The 20715-nt window shown below is 42.3% G+C and overlaps 1 protein-coding gene across 1 annotated transcript in view; it reads right to left on the reverse strand.

The window, feature by feature from the left end:
* LOC120499395 overlaps positions 1-3688 on the reverse strand; it is a 36429-nt gene extending 32741 nt beyond the window's left edge. The window contains exon 1 of the mRNA XM_039703118.1: positions 6-3688. Coding sequence (XP_039559052.1) covers positions 6-648 — 643 coding nt within the window. The 5' untranslated portion in view covers positions 649-3688. The remainder of the gene's footprint in view (positions 1-5) is intronic.
* Between the last annotated feature and the right edge of the window lie 17027 nt (positions 3689-20715).

The following is a 20715-nucleotide window of genomic DNA, read 5'->3' on the forward strand; positions in this document are numbered from 1 at the left end:
GGGGCCGCGGGGGGATGCCCGGCGCCGCCCGGGGTCCCGCAGGGCCGCGGCGCCGGGGCTGTCAGCGGCGAGCCGCAGCTCAGCTGGCTGCAGCGGCAGCGCTCCGGGCAGCCGCTCGGCCGCGGCTTTCGCAGGGCGGCCCGTTAGCTCCGGGTTGGGGGAGGTGTGTGCGGGGGGGATGCATTTTGGGTATTTATTAAAAAAAAAAAAAAGAAAAAAAATGTCTTCGCCTCCTTCTCCCTCTTCCTCGGGCAGCGGGTCTCCCGCCGAGCCGCGGAGGAGGAGGGGGCTCCCTTCCCCACCTCTAACCGTGTGCGCCTTCCCTTCCCAGGCAGGGAAACTTGTGCTGGCGGGCGGCCCCGGCGCCGGTACCGGCGGAGGACTGGAGCCTCCGGAAGCAAAGTTCTGTGACACTCCGACTCTGGGTACGATAGCAGTCAGTGCACTACAGAACTTTGTCTCCGGCGGCGGCGGCGGCCCCGGAGCCTCAGGTGGACACGTCACTGCGGGGATGGCGAGCCCGGGCGCTGCCGAGCGCCGAAACCTGCGCTGCAGCCTCGGAATAAAGTCTGTGCTGTCGTGGCCTCCCGCCCTGAAGTTTTGTTGGGTGTCCTTTCTTTCTTTTCCAGGGTAAAAATAGCGCAACATCTGGGTACTGAGGGTTATTTCAGTGCAGTCAGGCCGGCCTGGCTGCCGGCATAAATGTGAAACTAACTGGTGCTCGGTGCAGCTGAGCCGGTGGTGGTGGGTATGTGAGCGTGCTCGATGCTGTGCCTCGCTGTGCTTTCTTCTGAGTCTGTCACAGAATCTGAGAGCTTAACTGGGAGCTTTAGCGTGGTAAAAGTCTCCATGCTTCTAGCAAAAATCTGTGCCACCAAGCCCTGCTGTGACACAATGCAGTAAGTGTGCTAATTCAGGGTTTAGGCCTTGCCTCTGGTACTGGGCTGTGTTTCTCTTTAGGAACCTCTGACTTCCAGCTGCAGTTGAGAAATAGCTACAACTTCAAGCCCCTGCGTATTCAAAGATCACAAGGTTTGTTGTGAGTGAGTACTGCAAGGCTTCACCCTCACTGATAGTGGGGAAAGGCTTTGGAAGGAAAAGTGGCAGATGTATTTATTAGTGCAGTTGCAAGGCTTTATAATGTAAACTTATTTGACACCTGCACAATACTTAACTTGGACAGTGGCTTTAAGGGCTGAGAAAAAAAGGGCCAAGCTCAACTTTCTTCAGTTCAAGTTGACACCTGGCAACAGTACAGTAGCTGGCCTGCCTTTCTTCAGAAAGTTTGCAGAGTTTCTTTATGTGTAAACTAAGCTATGGAGTTCTTGTGAGGTAGATGTAATCAGCTGGTCTGCTTTCATCATAATGAGAGTAATATGAAAAAACACATGCTAGAGGCCAGATGGAGTAAGGTGTGACTATTTAGATCAGTATGTGCCGTAGAGTATGTTAATAATGAAGTATTTTACAGCAGCTGCATTGTATGGCAGATATGTTGCTTTTAAAAAATATTTATATATATATACGCACACATAAATATGTGTGTATGTGCATCTATGTTAGAGGTCTCATATTCTGTTAGCTTCTTCTAGCTAGCCATCCCCCTTGGGCTCACTAGAAACCTGAATCAACCTTTCCTTTCTGCCAGTCTGAATGTGGAAGGTACAGCAAGATTATACGGTTCATGGAATTGGGCTGGAAACTGAAATGCTGTACTAAGTACATGCTTTTTAGCTCAAAACGTTTAATCAAAGGGTAGGTAAAGTGAGGAGCACTTACTGTATGGCAGCCCATGTGACCAGCCAGGGCTATATTTGGATGCTGGAGGTTTAAGGAATCCTTTTTGCTAACCATTTTTGGCCAATTGCCTGCTGCTTTATGTTGTGTAGTGTGACGTCTGCTGAAAAGGACTTGGAGGTCTGGTGCCTGCAAGCTGTTTAATCAGTGCGGTTATAGGGAAACACCTTGTACTGTCAGGGCTGAAGTCCCACTGTATTTAATTTAGGGGTGGTTCCTGCCTAGCAGGATGTGTAATGCAAATTGCAGTTTCCAATTTTTGTACTAAATAGCCTTTTGGAGTGTCGGGGGGGGGTGGGTTTGGTAGTGGCCCAGTACATTTTATAAAGGCTTCTTAGATACTCAGGTTTGGTGGTTAAAACTCCATATACTGGAAACCCACAGACTGGAGCATAGGCTTACTCTTTTGGGGTAAGTGTAACGTGTTTGAATCTCAGCTTATTGCAGTATAAATCCAACCCAGAACGGGGGGAAGGGGGTGGGGCAGGGCAGGCTCCTGAAACCTCTTGTAGTGGACTGGGTGTGATGGCAGAAAGCAAAGCTGCAGTGGGAATGAAGAATTGTTGGCCTTCTCTTTAAAACAGTACAGCTGAAGCAAATTTTTTGCCCACTTTGCTTCCCTGGTGGTCAAGCTGACCAGTTCTGAAGGTAAGGTGAGTATTTCTTGGCCTCTTGGTAGCCCTCACTTGTCCTTGCCACATGTCTGCAGCATGTTGTACCTCCTGTCCTACAAGTAATACTTGAATAGTGACCTTTTGGTGACACTTCTGCTTTGATACAGGAAATCATGTGGCCTTCAGATGGGACTAGAAGAGAGCTTAGCGCTTCTTATTTTGTGCTTTATTCTTGCACTGAAATGTATGTGATCTGACAGTACCCTGCCATCTGAACTTTCTCACTTCTTTGCAGTGTAAGGCTTTAGAGGCAAGCTTGAGGTGTGTAGCAGTGCTTGGGGCCTTGAATGGGAGATGAAGCTTTGACTAACCTATTAACAGTAGTGTTTGATGAAGATGATGCAGGAAATGGAAACAGAAAAATAACTGGTGATGCTATTTAATACAGAGTCTGAATGCCAAACTGTGTAAATGGATTCATACATGTTATTTTCCAATGACTGCTTGGCATTGTCTGCTTCTCTTCCAGTGCATCACTGGAGACGTACTCTGAACTGCTGCATTATTTTTTAGTGCTTTTTGACACTTCAGAGTGTCTATTCCAATTACAGTTCTCCCCTCATTGGAAGAGTGGCAAATGAGCATGCTGAGTAAATTACACAAATTTCCAAAATAGTACAAGTCTGTTATTTGAAGGGGCAGAGGCAAAGGAAATGATACCAGCCTATTTATTGTTCTGCAAAGTGGAGAACAGGAAAGGAGTTTGCTGTCAAGTGCTCTGAAGGTTGAAGCTGAATGGATCTGAGCATGGCCCAGGCTCCCTGTATGTATTGATTCAGCTGTATGTACGTGCTTGAAATCCATACAGAGGTGCTAAAGTTTGAATTCAGAATTTCAAAAGAGACATCTTGGAATTTTAGAATATAAAAGGTGCTATCTCATGCCTTCTTTTCCCTTCCAGGTTGGGATCTCCTTAAATGCCAAGATTTTGGCATGTCTTGCACTGCTGGGAGTGATGATGAGCCAGTGTGCAAGTTGGGTTTTTTTTTGTGATGGGAGAATAATTAAGAGCATAGGGAATATAGATTAAAGGCAAGCTGCACAGCCTGTAGCTGGTTAGTCTCAGGATGCCACGGGACCTGATGGAGCTGAGGAATGTTCTTACTCAAGTAGCTTCCAGAGGCTGGATTTTGAGCTGAAGTTTTAGGCAAAAATCTAACTTATACCAAAAAATGCTGTTAGCAGAGATGAAAAGGACAAGACTTTCATGTGTATTTTCCTGGAACTAAGTTGTTCTGTTTTATTAGAAACAGAAGTAGATTTACTGACTTCTAGCAACTGTATGATAAACAATTTATAAATAAACCATAGATTTCAATGAAATTAAAATGAAGTATTGGAAGTTATGAGCTGACTACCAAAAACCCTGGTATATTTTATATTTTTATTTATCTGCTGAGGAAACTCCACATAAAATGAAGTGTCCTGAAAGTCTAGCTAGAGCAGCAGCTCCAGGAGTCTTGTTTATTTTGTTTCTGGTGGTAGCAATGGTCTTTTCCCAAAATCTTGGGACAGCAGGATAGAAGTGTTTTGCAGGATACCTGAGTTACCAACACGAGGCCATGTGCATCTGTCAGGTGCAGAATGGGAAGCAGAGTTGCAGTATTTGAGGTGAGTTAATGGTGCTGTGAGGTCAAGGATTTGCCTTGCAGCTGGAGCCAGAGAAGGTGAACCTGGTCCTGATAGAAACAGGACATTGAGCTATAAATAAGTGGATTCTTAGAAGTGGAAACCGGAACTGCAGAGCAATCCAAGGTGTATTTTTAATTTTATTTTGTGAGGGAAGTAAAAGTTAAAAAGATTTGGCAAATTCCATTAAATAAGGCTATTTTCTTACACTGTGTAACTGACAAAGCAGAAGTGAGCCAGGTGCCCATTGTGCTGACTGTACTCTGCAAATAAACTTTAATATGACCAGGATTTATTTTTTGGAATACTGGTACTAATACTGAAGATAACTTGGAGTGGTTGAACCTCTTTACTGTGACCAGGATTTTTTTTTTTTTTGGAATACTGGTACTAATACTGAAGATAACTTGGAGTGGTTGAACCTGTATTTAAAATATTAGAGGTGGTGTGCTTAAACCTCATCCTAATTAGCTGCAGAGTGAGGGAGCTGAACCTTGGCTTCATATAGCCAACTCCAAGTTGCTGAAATGAGCACACAAAATCCTTGGCCTTGTGAAAAAACAGCATGGGACTGTTGGTGAATGATTGCCACTTTATTTTGAGTCCAGTTGGGCCGTGAGGCAATACTGCCTATTTGTGCAACAGCAGTTCTTATCCTGTCTGATGGCTGTTACCTTTCAAGTTTTGGAAACTACATTCTTGCACCAATACTTGATCTGTTGCAGAGCTCTTATGAATGTTCTCCTGCTGGGGTCAAAGAATGAGTTTATCTTTTTAACAAAAATAAGTCTCAAAGCTGAATATTTACCCTCTTGGATGGTAAAATCCAGAAGCACTGGTTTTGGAAACATCTCTGACAGTGTAGGAGACTCAAAATAATGGCAGTAGCATATTTAAATTGTGCAGGTAGAGCCATTTAGGCAAACAGAAGCTGTTTAATACTCTGCATTTTGGCAGCTGGGTGACTTGGAGCTGTCTAAATTCATAAAGGCAAGCAAGTGCAATTGCAGTGAGTGCTGTCACTTTTGCTGTACTGACTTCCAGCTCCCAATAGGACATCCCAAAATTGTGACTATCTGTAACAGTTCCTTCATGTTCTGCTTCCTTGGAAGAGGCAGAGAAAGGATGGTTGTAGTTTGTAAAAATGTGCATAGATACAGCAATCAGCTGTCATCCTTTAATGTCTTCTTTCACAAACTGAAACACAGGAGGCCTGTCTGAACATCAGGAAGTACCTTCTCCTGGTGATGGTGGCCCAGCACTTTTACAGCTTAGCCAAGGAAGTTGCAAAGTCTCCATACTTGAGGATATCCAAAAGCCATGTGGCTACAGGTCTGGGCAACCTGTCTTGGTGGCCCTTCTTGAGTATGGGGTTGGACCAGATAACCTCTGGAGTTCCTTTCCAACCTGAACCATTCTGTGGTTCTCTAATTCTTTTGCTCACTTTATATGCAGGAAATTGTTTTACCTTTCCTGTGTTCTCCCTGTTCTCAGATTCTTCCTGTTACTTACTGTCACATGAATTATCCTTTCATTAATAAAGCAGAGGGGGAGAAGGGTTACAGAAGATCAATATTAATCTGAATAAATGTAATGTAAGGCACATAGTGATCACCTTTGACTCTAGTGTTACTTAGCTCAAGTGTTTAAAAAAATGAATCCCATCAGAAGCATATTCTTGCTTTAACTTATATAAGTAGTAAAAGACAGTATTAAATTTGTGTTTAATGAAGAGGGATTCTCATTTTCCTGGTGGCTCTTGTTCTCCTAAAAGTGTGGTTTTGCTCTTAAGTCATGGCTGGGCCTGAGGAAGCAACTGAAGTTCAGAGATTTCTTTTGCATAAGGCCTTCCCAGTGCAGTGGTGTTAACAGACTGACAAAATATTCCCAGTGTGATAGCAGCTCTCAACCAAATGGCACCAGTGCCAGTGAGACGTGCTCCCTGTCCCTTCACCCAGGAAAAGGAGCTGTGCTGAGCTGGGGGAAGGTGTGGCAAACCACAATTCCATTCAGAGGGAGGGACCTTGCAGGGGCAGAATTGTAGGTGAGGTGAGCACTTCTTGCAGTGGAAGATGTTGGGTAGATATGAAGGCTTCAAATAGTAAAGAATATCTGCTTGGCTGCCCTGACTGCTTTTCAAGGTTGCTCATGTTTAGTCTTCAGGGAGTTGCATCACTGTTAACTCCCCCACATACCAATCAAGGCAAGAAGCTGATAGTGTAGAGCAAGGCTTGGAGAAAAGGTGCATTTCACACTGGTTGTGAAACTCTTGTAGTCCTTGCCTTGAAGAGCAAGTATGCTGGGCAATATTTGCTTAGCTGCTGCTGTGTAACATACTGCACTCTCCTATAGGTATGGCTTGAGGGATCAGGAGGAGGAAGATGTAAATACACCTGGGAAGAGAAGAAGGGGAGGACAAGGTAGAGGGTAGTGGGTGGAAGAGGCTGTGGAAATTGCCAAAGGAGCAAGATTTAGGCTCTGCTGTGAAGTTTAATGTCCATGTGACCATGACTTGTTAAGTACTTTTCTGGGTGTTAAACTGCTGGACTCTACATTGACCAAACTAATTTGTGAGCCTTACGTACACTCACACTGTGTCAGAGGAGCTCATCCTTTTGAGATATTTTAACAAATACCTGAAACATAATGTTCATAAACTACTGTAATTATGTAATATGGGACTTAAATTTATGTTGTGCATTAATTTGAAAATGAAAGTGGACTTCAAATTCTGGATTCTTATGGCTTATATAATATAAATTCATTGGTTCAAATATTTAGCTAACCCAATGAGGATCTGCAGTACTCATAAACAATTGCTGGCAAACTGTAATTAACTATCTCTAGAGAGAGAAAGAGGACAGAAAGAGGAACTGTGCTTAACCATTGCACAGTAAAAAATCAATCCTAGGGGAGTCCTAAACAAGGAGGGAAGGCTCACAAGTCCTACACAGTAAAAGTTTCAGACAACAGCATTGTAAGGAAATAAATGGATGACAGCAGCTTTGATTTCCAACCTCATGTGTTCTCAGCCAGTCAAATCCAAACCAGAACTGAAAAGCAAGGAATAATGCATGGAGACAAAGCTCAGTGTTCAAGGAGAGATCACTCCTGAAAGAGAAGAGAAAGCAGACCCAAGCCTACAGGGGGGTGCTTCTATCATAAAAGGCTTTTTTAAAAAATATTTTTAAATAAACTCTTCAACTTCTGCTCAGTTGTGGGCTTATATACTGGCTGGTTTGTTGAAATATTAATCTTGTAGTTTCATTAAATACAATGCAGTCCATGTGGGTTTGATTAAGAAGCAAGAATAAAAATACAATTAAAATTGAATTCTGTCTTTAAAATACTCCATTACTCAAATTGTATGTTCTTGGTTTATTATTAAACATCCAGTTCTGAACTGGTTCCCTTGTGTGAACCATATTGTTTAAATTTTGGTGTTAAATATAATCATAATTGGGATGATCAAACAAAATGGGAAGATGTAAAGGCAACTTTTAGTGGTTGGGTGTAAATGAAGAAAGGGCATGGACAGCATAGCTGCCTGTGCTCACAGCATTAAGTTTTGAGATATTTTCTTCAGCATTATATGGACCATTTGCCATGTACAGTGAGCAGCACCAAGGCTAGTGAAAGGGAAAGCTTGTATTGCAGGTCCACATCAGTCTTTCTCTCAGCTTTGAAATATTTGTGTTTAAATTATGCTAAATTGGCATCTTGTTTTAAGGGTAATGTCAAAATACTGAATTGTGTATAATCACATTTTCTCTCTGACAGAAAGGAGGCTGCAGCAAGGTGGGAGTCAATCTCCTCTCCCAAGTGATAAGTGATAAGACAAAAGAAAATGGCCTCAAGTTGGGCCAGGGGAAGTTTAGATTTGATATTAGGAAAAAATTCTTCACTGAAGGTGCTGTCAGGCATTGGAACAGGCTGCCCAGGGAAGTGCTGGAGTTGCCAACATGTCCAGATGTGGTGACTGGGGACATGGTTTAGTGATGGACTTGGCAGTGCTGGATAAACAGTTGGACTTGATGATCTTAAAGGACTTTTCCAACTTAGATTATTCCATTGTGCTCACTTCTGGTGTACAAAGGCAGATATATTGGTGACAGTCACTGTTTCAGTGTACAAGACAGTAAGTAGAAGTACTGCTAGCTGTGTAAAACTTACAAAATGTTGTCATTTCATCACATTCAAAGTTATTGAATGTGAAAAGAAACCTAACAAAATACTTTGAACTACAAATGGATTTTACAGTCCCCAGACTGAAATTATTTGCCTGCACTAAGAATAAAAAACATTTGTGAGAGAACTTGCTGTTCGATCATGCTTTGCCAAATTGATGCTATTTATTCTGCTTCATAAACTGTTATTTTGGGGTGGAAAAAAGTTGAATGATATATCATTATCTAAATATATGTATATAAACACATGTATATGGATGTAAAATGTAAGGGTTTCGATTTTGATGTTTATGAAGCTTTTCAAGTCATGGTATACAGAAGGAATCTTTTGAACATAGATTTTGCATAGTAGAGGTACTTCACTGCAGACATTATTATGTCTGCTTTTTTGGGATAAGATTTTATTACACCACAGGTAACAAGAGTGGTTGCATGCAGGGGAGGAGGGATCCTGGCCAAGGATGGCAATGCTGCCAGCTTGGGGAGTTTTTTGAGTAGTGAGCACTTGCAGCAAAATAGCACTGTATTCCCTTGAGAAAAATGGGGAAAAATGGGAATGTATTAAAGGATGTTTTCACAAGCATAGGGAAACTTCTTATGACTTTTGCTGTATAGAATTTGGGAGGTAAGTGGTTAATACTGTGAACCACTGCATGGGGAAAACTAGGAGTGGATTTGCCATCTAGTTGATAGAGGGGTTTTTTTAATTGCACAAAAATTTTAATCAAATAGGGAGTAAAAGTTAAATATAGAAGAACAAACACATAAAGGACATTTTGGGAGAAAGGCACGCAGCTAAATTTTTTGTGTGCTTGGAGCATCGAGTTTGGGAGATGCAGTCTGGCTGTGATGTCTCCAACAGAATTGGTTTTGGAGAGAGTATTTGTATTTCCATTTGGCCCAATCTAGTAGTTTTTTGCAGGGGAAGGGCTATACCACTGTTGCATGAATGTCCTAAATGATTGAACTGGGGGACAACAGGAGATGAGTAGAGGCTCTGAGCAGGTTGGGATATAACAGCTACATATAATTTTAAGGATGATAGGGTCTTGTTCAACCAAAACAAGTGGGTTAGAAGCTGGGTAGCGTGGAGGCAGGGAGGAAGTGTGATGGTTGGAGATCTGGCACTCAGGGGGGTGATACAAAGCCACTGAGAACAGAAGAGTATGTCAGGAGGTTCATGTCTGATGTGGCTGGTTTGAATCATCAATTGCCAAGCAAGGCTGTGAAGATGCCAAGTATTTGTGGGAGCCAGATCTTAATAAAATGAGTGAAGAGCTGAAGGCATTTGTTAATAAATACACAGTTATGGTACATGATGATGAAAAGCACAAAACACATCCCAGCCAGAGAGACTGGGGAGTTCTTTGTGATAAAACTGTCAAATTTGGAGGCTGGTGGTTTAGGGGGTAGCAGGAACAAAGTGCTGATACATTCAAACAGAAAAGTGACTTTGGCTTTAATCCATAAGCGTGAAAATTTAATGCCTATTCATGAACCAATGTAGTTTGGTGTAACTCATTCTTCGTGCTCACTTAAATGAACTGGAAAATGCTACTTCTTAAATTGGCAAGTACGTGATGTGCAGGTTGAATATAACTGCAGAGATATTTACTGTTGCAAATGTACTCTCTAGAATATTTAACACAAGTGCTGTGGTGCAAAATCTGGACCTAAATTACATGCTAACCATTCTCTCTCAGACCACGAGTGCTGTATTTTAGGGGGACACAGCACAGGCAGCAAGCTGGGCTGCAGCTCTGGAGCAGGTCTCTCAGGTGACAAATAAGACTGCCACCAGTAGGGTGTGTTGGTGGTGTATTGCCCACAGCACTTCAAATGGAGCTGTCTTTGGACTTGTCAGGACTTCTTTCAAAGCCATTACAATGGCCATCCCCACAGTATTTTAGAGGAATGCTTGAAGAGTGAGGAAAGTTATTTAGGGGGTGACAAACCTAAGAAAGGCTGGAGGCAGTTAATATTGACTTAAAATGAAGAAATAACTGATTGCATAAGCTGAAAACACAAGTGAGTTTCTGTGCTTGATGTGTGTCCAAGCCTTCTGCTGAAGATGTGGACAGTCCATTGTGTATTAACAGTCATGCATAGTCTTAAGTGTTTGAGTAGGCTCATAATTAACATCATCCAGCCTTCTCCTGACAGAACTTGTTTGATAGAACTTGTTTTTGTTCCTGCTTTGTACTGAAGTGCCAGACGTACTGCTGCAGTAGCCCTCTCTTTTAAAGGCACTGCTCCTCTTCTCACTTTGCTGAAGCACTGATGTGCAACACACCAACAGGAGCTACTTATTGGGTTTTGGAGCTGGTGACTGGGCAAAGCTGGTGCCTAGGCACCTTTAAAGGCATTTAAATGAGGAACTTTGAAACGAGTGATATGCTTCTTGTTAAATCTACATATTGTGTAGTAGCTTCTTGAAAGTAGTTACAGTTTTTGCTTTTGAACAGTCATTGTCCCCATTCAAAAGTGCAGAAAGTTAAATGCTATTTATTTTAATGTAAACACCAGAGGAAAAAGTAGAGAAGGCACCACAGGGGTTAAGCTGCTCACTAGCTGGAAAAGAAAGGAATGGTAACAGGTAACAGCTAAATGCAAAATGACTGGTTTTGGCCTGCAGTGTTTTAGCAGAGAAAAATTTAAAAGGCGGGTGAGAAAGGCTCCCTGCTAAATAATTGCAGTAACAAGACAGTCCTGCACATGGCCATGGGCAAGATCAGCACCAATAATCTTATCAGTCTTGAATTTGTATGTCATACTGTCCCTAATGAATAAATCCCTCGATATGCCAGAGATGTTTATTGCGGATACATCTCCTAATTTTCTTAGCATTGCTTCTCAAAATTGTTTTAGGGGACAACAAAGAAAAAAAAAAATCTATCTTTTTACTTTAGCACTTTCAAAACAAAGAGGTGTCTGCATTGTATTGCAAGTTACTCAAAACTGATCTTCCCTGTGTTTACTTAATTTCTTATTCTTGTGTTTAAATCAGAACAGCTCTGCCAAGGAGAGAGAAATTGAGGAGTTATTTTGTGAAAGGGTCAAACTTGTCTGTCTTTTTCAAGGAATAGATACTAGACTGCAAATGGGTTATGAAACATTGCTTAAGCCACTACTAACCACAGCCTAGCAAAAGGGGAACAATAAAATCTCAAATTCCCTGTCTGGATTTGAACTGTGCAATCAGAAAAGTTTCTTAATGGTGGAGTTGCACAGAAGACAAAAGAAACCCCAGCACTGATGTGTTTGCTGGAAAACAGAATAATCAGTTAGAAGGGTTTTGCTGACATAATTCAGAGTTACAGGGCTTTCCCCACCCCGCTGCCGCCCCTTTTTTTAAAATTAACATTATCTTAAAACTTAAACTGGATATAAATCCATATCTGAGTTTTAAGGTTTGAAATTAAAACCACAACCCCATAATCTTAATTTCTTCATAGAAGGTTTTGTTCACATTTGAAAGCTGCTAGACAAAAAGCCACATTACATTCCAAAGGAAATGATTCTTCACCTTTAAATATAAAGATCCTTAGCTTTAGTTATTTGTAGTATGAGCATTATTCATCTGAGCTCATGCACCAGAATATTTATAACTCAGAACAGGAGAAGTGAAAGACATCAGATGTAGAGAAATATTTCCCTCTTCAGTGTTAGGAGGAATTTGGCTGCTTCTGTTCATTAGTGAAGGCTGTGCAGCAATGCTGTGCAATAAGTGATGTCGTGGCAGCTTGATGGTTGGTTTTGTATGATGTAATAAGGGCCACCCTGCAAAACCAGCCTTTGTTTAAATGCCAGTCAAACAGGAGAGGAAACTGATCCCAGCACAGAAGCAAACTGCTTTTTGAATCACTTTTGCTTCTGATGCAACTCAAATCAGAAAAAATATACATTGTGAGTGAATGACACAACTGTATCAGGGCCCTTGCTCATATATCCATATATCATATCTCATATATCATGTAAACACTGTGCACACCTTTGAAAATTTGTCCAGATGTCTCAATGTGCAGCCCCTTTGGAGCTTGCAGTCATGCTAGTGGGAGCAGGGTGGGAACAACAGCAGACAGTGGACAATGCATTTTCAAGACTGAACCAGAAAACAAGATAAATGTGCTCATCCTCAAGAGCTCTATATACATATGTGATAGCATGATACTTCTTTGGGGAGGGTTTATTTAATTTTTCCCCTTAAAAAACTGACTGAGTGATGAACACAACAAACTGTTTGAAACACAGAGGACAGATGATAATCAAAGCTCAAAAGACAATTCCCAGGACTGAGTGTTCATTACCATTAATTTTGTTAATCTGCTCTGTAACTTCTTGCTTCGTTTGTCTTTCAGTCCTTTCATTGATGGATATCTGTTGAACTGAGAAAAATCCATGCTGGTAGTAATAATAATAATAATAATAATAATAATAATAATAATAATAGTTATTATTGTGGGTTTTTTTGTTGTTTTGTTTTGGGTTTTTGTGATCTACAAGAATCATAAGTGTATCCCAGTCCTTCAGCAGTGGTACCATCAGGCCAGTAGGGTGTGTTCCCCCCCAGTGACAAACTGCCTGTGGCAATGGTCACAATTTTGTCATGTACTTATGCAGTGGTAAGTAACAAAGGCTTCCTAGTGCTGCTATAGAAATAACACCACCAGATCCTAGCAGTAATAATGAACTCTGAAAATTAAAGTGGCCATCTTCAAACCCAGCTATCCTTGGCATTAAGGCACTAATCCTAATCAACCTGGCTTTATTTCGTGGTCAACCACCAATAAGAGTATTAAGTGAACATTAGATGTTATTAAGCTCATTACACAAGTGATGAAATGCCACCTCTCCTCACATTAATTGGGAAGGAACTGATTTTTTTGTTACAGTGAATGAACTCAATTAGAAGTGTTACTTTATTACCAATGGCAAAATGCTGTAGGTGCTTTTCTTTCTCTGAGAACACCCCAGCAGAGTTTCTCAGGGAAGAATGATGTGTAGCCAGGGTGGCCTTTGTCAGTTTTCATGCTGACTCCCTAACCACCTCTTGCAGAAGCTGATCAAGATCCTTCCAAATGTCATTATGAAATTCGTGCAGCCTGTGAGTTTGGCATTAGTTCTGTTCATCCTCTTATTCCCCAGGCCCGGAGTTGGGATGTGTGGACCAAGCAGGATCAGTGCCTTAGTTCAACTGGGCTGGATCTTCAGTGGGATAAAGACCAGGCCTGACCTTCAGTCACTGACCTTCAAAGGCCATGATATTCATCAGGATCCATAGCAAATGGGGCTACTGGACCCCAACTGCTCAGCCATGGCCACTTTACGTAGATAAAGAATACCATCACACCTTTCCCTCCCACTCAGCCACTAGAAAAAACCCCTCTTCATAGCCTGACTGGGAAGACATTCTTGAATTAATTTCCTTCGTTCAACAGCCTTTTGAGGGTTTCAGATCCCTGAGGGGACTTTACCCCATTAAATACTCCTTGTAACACTCGCTATTCCTCACCTCAAGGCCTATAAAAATTACACTTTTTCAATTCTTCTGCTGAACTGCTTCTGTCTCATAAAAAAACATGTTCTTCCCTACAGTGTAGAAATTCTCCAGTAATTCTAGCCACTTGGCACTGAAAACAAAAGCTAGTGTAAATATGCAGTGATATTGGTTACAGAGGGCTAAGAACCATCCTGCTGAAGCTGCAGAGAAAGACAACATAGGAGTTAATGTTCTCCTTATCTGGAAATGTCAGCACTTGATAGGAATCATTTGAGGCACTTGAAACTGGTTCCATTTTGCAGAAACTCAAATTAGCAACCCACAGAGCACAACACTGAAGCAAATGGCTGCTTTCCTTCCAAGCTCTCCAATATAATTTGTGGAGAAGACGCTTTGCTCCCTCAGGAGGTCAGACAGCATATTTTCCAGTGAAACTCTAGAAATAAGGGGAAAAAAATCTGAGAAATCCTTTGCTAGTGCCAGTATTTTAACTGCATTCTCACATATACAGGCTACTGGAAAGCATTTAATTTAAAGATCAGCCCTTATACTTTTCTATGGTGTAGAGGAACTGAATCTGAATGAACTTCAAATTTAGTTTCAAGTAATCTACTTTGAATGTACTGCTAAGCTAGGAATAGCCTAGATATGATTAATAAATGGAAAGGAAGAATTTCTTGGGAGAAACATTAACTAATTACACTCCTTTCTTTTCCTTACAATTTCTTAGCTCAGAACAATTAGTGGTGTCTTTACTACCTATGACTCTTTGTATTTAAGATTTTAATATTCTTCTAAAGAAGAGCTAATACAATGCATTAACTTTTGGCCATTTACTGCTAGCCTTCAGTTTGGGGGGAAGAAAAAAAATTAAACAACCTTTTGCATACTGTAAATGATATAATTCATCATCCCACTCATACCAGGTTTATGTGACTGCTATCATGCGTGCTGATTTAGGACACTGATCCATCAGTTCCTGTGTTCCAGGTTGGCAGGTGGCTCTGTGTTAACTTGTTCCTCATACGTCCTGGGAATGCTCCCATCAGGAAAAATTCCCTGACGCTCACTGAAGAGCTCAGAACACATCTGTTCTTGAGCGAAGAACATGCCTTAAATCTACAGACTGTGTGAACAAAGATTGCAAGAAAACACAAAAAGCAAGCTTTATCTTTAATAATGCAAAAAATAAAGTTTAAAAATTATGAATTCTGTAAAGAGTGAAACAAATAAGCCCAGAATATCCAGAGACTTCAGTCAGTGATCAGTTAACTGGAAATAATGGCTACATTTCAGGAAATGTGAAATATGATTCAATTTGTTTATGCCTCAGGTGTGGCACTTACATCTTCTAGTCATTACCTGGAAGCTTTGTAAATATTTTAACACTCAGCCTGTCCTTTCTGTATGCAAAGTGCCAGATCCTCAGCTGCTACAAGATTTGTAACTGAAGAATGTCTGTAATGAAGCATATTACATACAATATATAATTTTATTTTCATGTCTGCTTTTTGGTACCACATTTGGTATTTTGAGACAGTCACTGGCCTGAAAGCCTACCCAGGCACCAGCCATCTCCAGCTGTTGGCAGAGCGGTTTCAATGCTTGGCCACGAGCTGGGGACAGGGACAGCTTGGGCCATAGGTCCCTGGAGGCTGGGGCAGCATCTGACAGAGTTATTCCTGTGGATGTCCCTCTCTGGGTGCTCAACACCCTTTGGCCACCCCATAGATGGCACACAACATTTATGCACACAGCCAAGGTCAGCCCCAGAGAACTACTGCTGCTGTCAGATTCCTTGAGGCTGTCACTGCTTCCTTCTCCTGTCTGGGACCCTCCTCCCACAAAGTGATGAGGCTAAATGCTTTCCACATCCTCCAAAAAATTATAGCAGTGAAGACCCTGCCTTGAGCTCACACCACCATCTTTGGAGAGCTCCTCCTGGGTGTTCCTTCCCACTAGAATTCCAGCTTGCTGCTTCTTTTTGAGATTAGCTGTGGAAAATCAGGTTTTACACAGCTTTGGTAGGATGTCCCTGTCCCCTGTCTCCTTAGAGGGAGAGATGAAGAAGCTCTAATGATATCACACCTGGCATAGGGGGTGCCATTCCCCAGCCCGTGGGGCCAGGACTGTCAAGGATATGGCAGGATTTGGCACTGGAGCTGGGTAAAATATATCACCATATATATAACCATATATATAACCGTATGGAGTTTACATAATATATAAACCATATAACCATAAAGAGTTGTATGGGGAAAAAAGATATTTTGGGATCCCCCATCTAGGTTATCAGTCTGCATGGAGATGAGAGTTCCCACCAGAGATCATGTGTGCCTGGAGTCAGCCTGGATCACTTTAACTAAAAAATACAGAGATTCTGTAAAGTCTTATTTTTTCCCCAAAATTCAATTCAGGGAAACTCCATGGGTATTGAGAGTAGTTACTGCCTTCATATGAAGAACTTTGCTTTTTTATGTGTCTAATAGGATCTAGGTTTTTGAGATAAGGCAAACTTGATTGATTTCTTTCATCTGTGGGAAATGTAATTTCTAAGTCACCCTTATTTTGGTCATTTATCAGATCTCAGCATCCTTACTATCTTGTAGTGTTGCTTTTATGGAAATGCTGCCTAGAAAATGTTAGGCAAAATTAGTTAATCTCATCTAAATGCATTTGGCATAGGGCTTTGGTTTGAAGCAATTCTTAAAAAACGACAGTTTTATAATGTAAGTGGCCAATTTTTCATCTAGCTCTGCTAACTGGCTCTGTTATAAAATGAAGAAGTTGTCATGACCCCCTAAAACAAATCAGTAATGCAAAGTAATGAGTGATAGCATAAAGCAGAGCAGTTTTCTTTCCTGTTGGGGAAGAGAACTTCATGGGGCCATCAGTCTGAGGCACTCATGGGGCACCAGTGGAGCCCCATGGGAGCAGGGGCTGGAACAGGACTGTGGCTGTCACAGTGTCACAGCAGCAGTGCTGGGACCACAGATGTGATTCATGGCCCTCAGGAATGGGGGTGAAGGCTGCTGAACGCCCTCAATATGCCCTCAGTGTTTAAAGAGCAGGGGATGAACCGTCACAGGGGAACACTACAGACTTACCAGATGAAAATGATCTTGTCTCTTGGTCTTGGTGTATCTGTCAGAATATTTTGCAATCAATGCCTTGCATCTTTTACCTCTCTTTCCTGTTGTATTGATAAGAAATATCTTAGTGGATGCGAGAATGGAAGGTGAGCACTTCAGGAGATTTTGAATGAGGCATCCCTAAAAACACCTAGCAAGTCAGTTTGCTGAGGAAGAGAACTCCAGCGCTGGGAGCTAGCTTTCCTTGGGCCATCTCTTTGCATTTGGAGAGAAGCTGGTGAAGGCAGAGCACCATTCTTGCTGCAGGAATGAAAATGGGTGTGTGAGAACATAGCTGTGCTAGTGATGCATCCCAGTGAGGCATCCTTCACACCATCTGCACTGTGGATGGGAAAAACTTGTCTGGTTCTAGTGCTGGCTTTTTCAGTGATGTGTTGAGCGTAACCAGCATAGATGCTTGTTTCCTTTTAGTAAAATTGATGTCCTGAAGGCTTCTCTTTCCAAAATACAACACTGGCAATTACTCTCTAAACTTTGAGGCTTGATGTGTTATCGCTACCTTTTCAGCAGTTTTGAGAAATTGTTATTCCACATCAGCAAGAATTGCTATTCTGGTTCTTTGGAAGGAATTTGTCACTGCTAACGATAAAAAGTGACATTTAACAAGGCATTTAAGACAGAAAAGCTATTGCCTAGACCATTTACATTTGTCTCAGGGAAGTTACATGAGGCACTGTGATGCTTCTTATGAAAAGCTTTGCATATTGTAGTTGGAACCATGTAGGTCAGAGAACAAAAGAGTTAGTCTTTGCTAGCTAAGGAATAGTCTCCTTTTACCAAACTCTCCACCTGGTGACCTTTCAACCCACACTTGTTAGCAAAGATGATAGCTACCTATTGGGACACTGTTTTATGCAAGCACAAAGCAAACTGGCAGATAGCTGCTGTCCTCCTATTCTGCCCTGGTCAGGCAATTCAAACCTTGCTATCAAGTGTATTTGGGGCACTTGGACTCATGGTTTAGTGGTGGACTTGGCAGTCCTGAGTTAATGGTTGGACTCAATATTAAAGGCATTTTCTAACTAAATTACTTTATGATTCTTTGGCATAGAAATCCTGAATTACTCAGTATTGAGATCAGCAGGCTTACATATGTTCTCCACTTATTCAACAATTAAATGTCCCATCATCCACTTAGAGAACAAAACCAATGCACCTTGCTTAATGATACATTATAAAAAAATGAATTAGTGCCATGAGCAGTTTGTTAGCCTCACAGGTGGGGTTGCTGGATGATGTGAATCTCAACAGGAGCCATCAACATATATTTGCAGCCCAGAAAGCCACCTGTACCCCGGGCTGCATCAAAAGCAGTGTGGCCAGCAGGTCAAGGAATGTGATTCTCCTCCTCTTCTTTGCTCTCATGAGACCACACCTGGAGTACTGCATCCAAGTCTGGGGTCCTCAACACAGAAAAGACATGGAATTGCTGGAGCAACTCCAGAGGAGGGCCACAAACATGATCAGGAGGCTGGAGCACCTCTCCTGTGAAAAAAGGCTGAGAGCTGGGGCTGTTCAGTATAGGGAAAGTCTGTGGGGACACATTATAGCACCCACCAGTGCCTAAAGGAGGCCTACAAGAAAGTTGGAGGTGGACTTTCTATAGCAGCATGTGGTGACAGGACCATGGGAAATGGCCTCAAACTGAAAGAAGGAGTTTGGAACTAGGTGGTCTTAAAGGTCTCTTCCAATCCAAGCCATTCTGTAATTCTCTGATTCTCTGGTTCTGGATTCTGGATTTGTAAATATCTTATAATAATACAAGTTATTTCATAGGCTTTCAAAGGATTTGCTGAACATGGGAGGCAGCTCTTGGTTCAACAGAAATTTCCCTGACTGATTCTGAAGAAAATGCTGAAAGATGTGTGCTTTTCAGTCTTGGGTACATTTAATTTTTGGAGAAGCTACCTGTGGGTAAGTCAGAAGGGCTAAGCCCTAAGATCTGGATCACAAAAATGCAATTTTCTTTGTGTGTCCTGGCTATTTTGTCTCAGCTCTTGGTCTCTTAATATGTGGTCCCCTTAGCACTGATGGCCACTGGTTTGGTACTCTGCACCTCTTCATCTTGAATTCAAATCAACACATCTCCTGGGACAGTCTCAAACAGCTGTTCTAGAGTAGCACAGTTCTGTCCCAGTCAGAATATATATGTATATGTGCTAGCCAGAGATCAAAAACTCTGCATTTCTTTTCCACCTGAGCCACCTTGTGGGCCCTTTTCCTATAGCAAAAATGCTACTTTTAAGAGAGAATATACCATTCATGGTGTACAGTTCAGAGCATTGTAATGGAAACTGAGGGAGAAAATAGCAGTACTGCAGGACTTGACTCATGACTGCTTGACCACCAGGCTCTTCAAGGACCTGTCTGAAGTGAATTAACTTGTTTTTATGTAGTTCCTAGAATACCAACAGCTCCACACACACACAGAAAACCCCAACCCCCCCTAACAAAAACAACAACAACAAAAACAACCCCCCCCCCAAACAAAGCAAAACAAAACAAAAACACCCAAAAAAAAAAAATCAAGACTGAACACCTGGAGAGTCATGTCCAGACACGGACATGGATATGGATGCGGACATGAACCAAATACAGGTATGGCAACAGAACTGATCCCTTGATTGTTGTCCCTGGTACTGCCAGGACTCTAAAATACGTTCAGCCAAGTTCACCAACAGGTTGTTTTTGACACTGCTCTCACAGGGGAGAGACGTCTGGGAATTCATTAAGTTAGGTTTAACATTACCCCCCAGCCCCTCACGGAGAAGCCTTTCTATCCCTGGAGGTGGGAGCCATCTGTTAGGGTGCTCTCCTCCTTATCATGCAAAGTGCCTTGAATGGTGCCCCGGGGGCAAGAGTGCCGGGGAAACTTAAGCCAGTGAAAATGCAGCGGGTCCATGTGAAAGGGTTTTCATAGAATCAGAGAATGGTTTGGTTCAGAAGAGACCTTTAAAGATCACCTAGTCCAACTCCCCTGCTGTGGGCAGGGTCATCTCTCACTGTAGCAGCTTGATCAAAGACCTGCCCAACCTGGCCTTGAGCACTTCCACGGCTGGCACTCCACAATTTCTTCTGCAAATGAAAGTAAGCATTTAACAGAGAGAGATTTCTGTGCCCTTCACAGCCAGCCAGCTGAGGCTTTGTTACACCTTTTTTTCACAAGCAAAGATCATTCAGATGTTTCCAAGCTCCATCCTTGCTTTTTTGAATCACTTTAGGCAAAAATTAGGATGAACAATGCCGGCCTCCAGAAGCCAACACGGTGTGCCCCTGTTTGGGCAGGGGGGCCTCTGATCTGCTGCTACCACATCTCTGGCTCCTCTGAAAGGGAAAATGCAGCAACAAAGGTATTCTTGATGATACTCTCCCACACGTAGTGGGACTGTTCCCAGGCCTCCTTTTGAGGAACAAAGGTCTTGGTGCAGCCATGCTGCTGGCGAGGTGAGGGAGATGCTCTGAACACACAAATATGAGCAGGGTGTGTTTGACTGCACAGTCAAAGGCGAGGCCCCATAAAAATACTCCTGCAGTGCTGCACCTGCCAAACCCAGCCAGCGAGGGGTGGGATCTCCAAAGGTTTATTTATCAAGTTTCTGGATGGCTGTTGAGCGGTGGAGGAGGTTGGACTGAGTGCTGCTAGCCATGGCAGCACTTCTGATCAGTATTTTCAGTGACAAGGAGCAAGGTGCTCACTATAACCCTGGCCAAGGAGCACGGGGTTAACACTCAGCTCACTGTGCTTTGGTGGTAAATCCAGCAGCTGGCAGTTTCCA

This window comes from Passer montanus, unplaced genomic scaffold (genome assembly GCF_014805655.1).
Source record: "Passer montanus isolate IOZ18808 unplaced genomic scaffold, ASM1480565v1 scaffold10, whole genome shotgun sequence".
Lineage (NCBI taxonomy): Eukaryota > Metazoa > Chordata > Aves > Passeriformes > Passeridae > Passer > Passer montanus.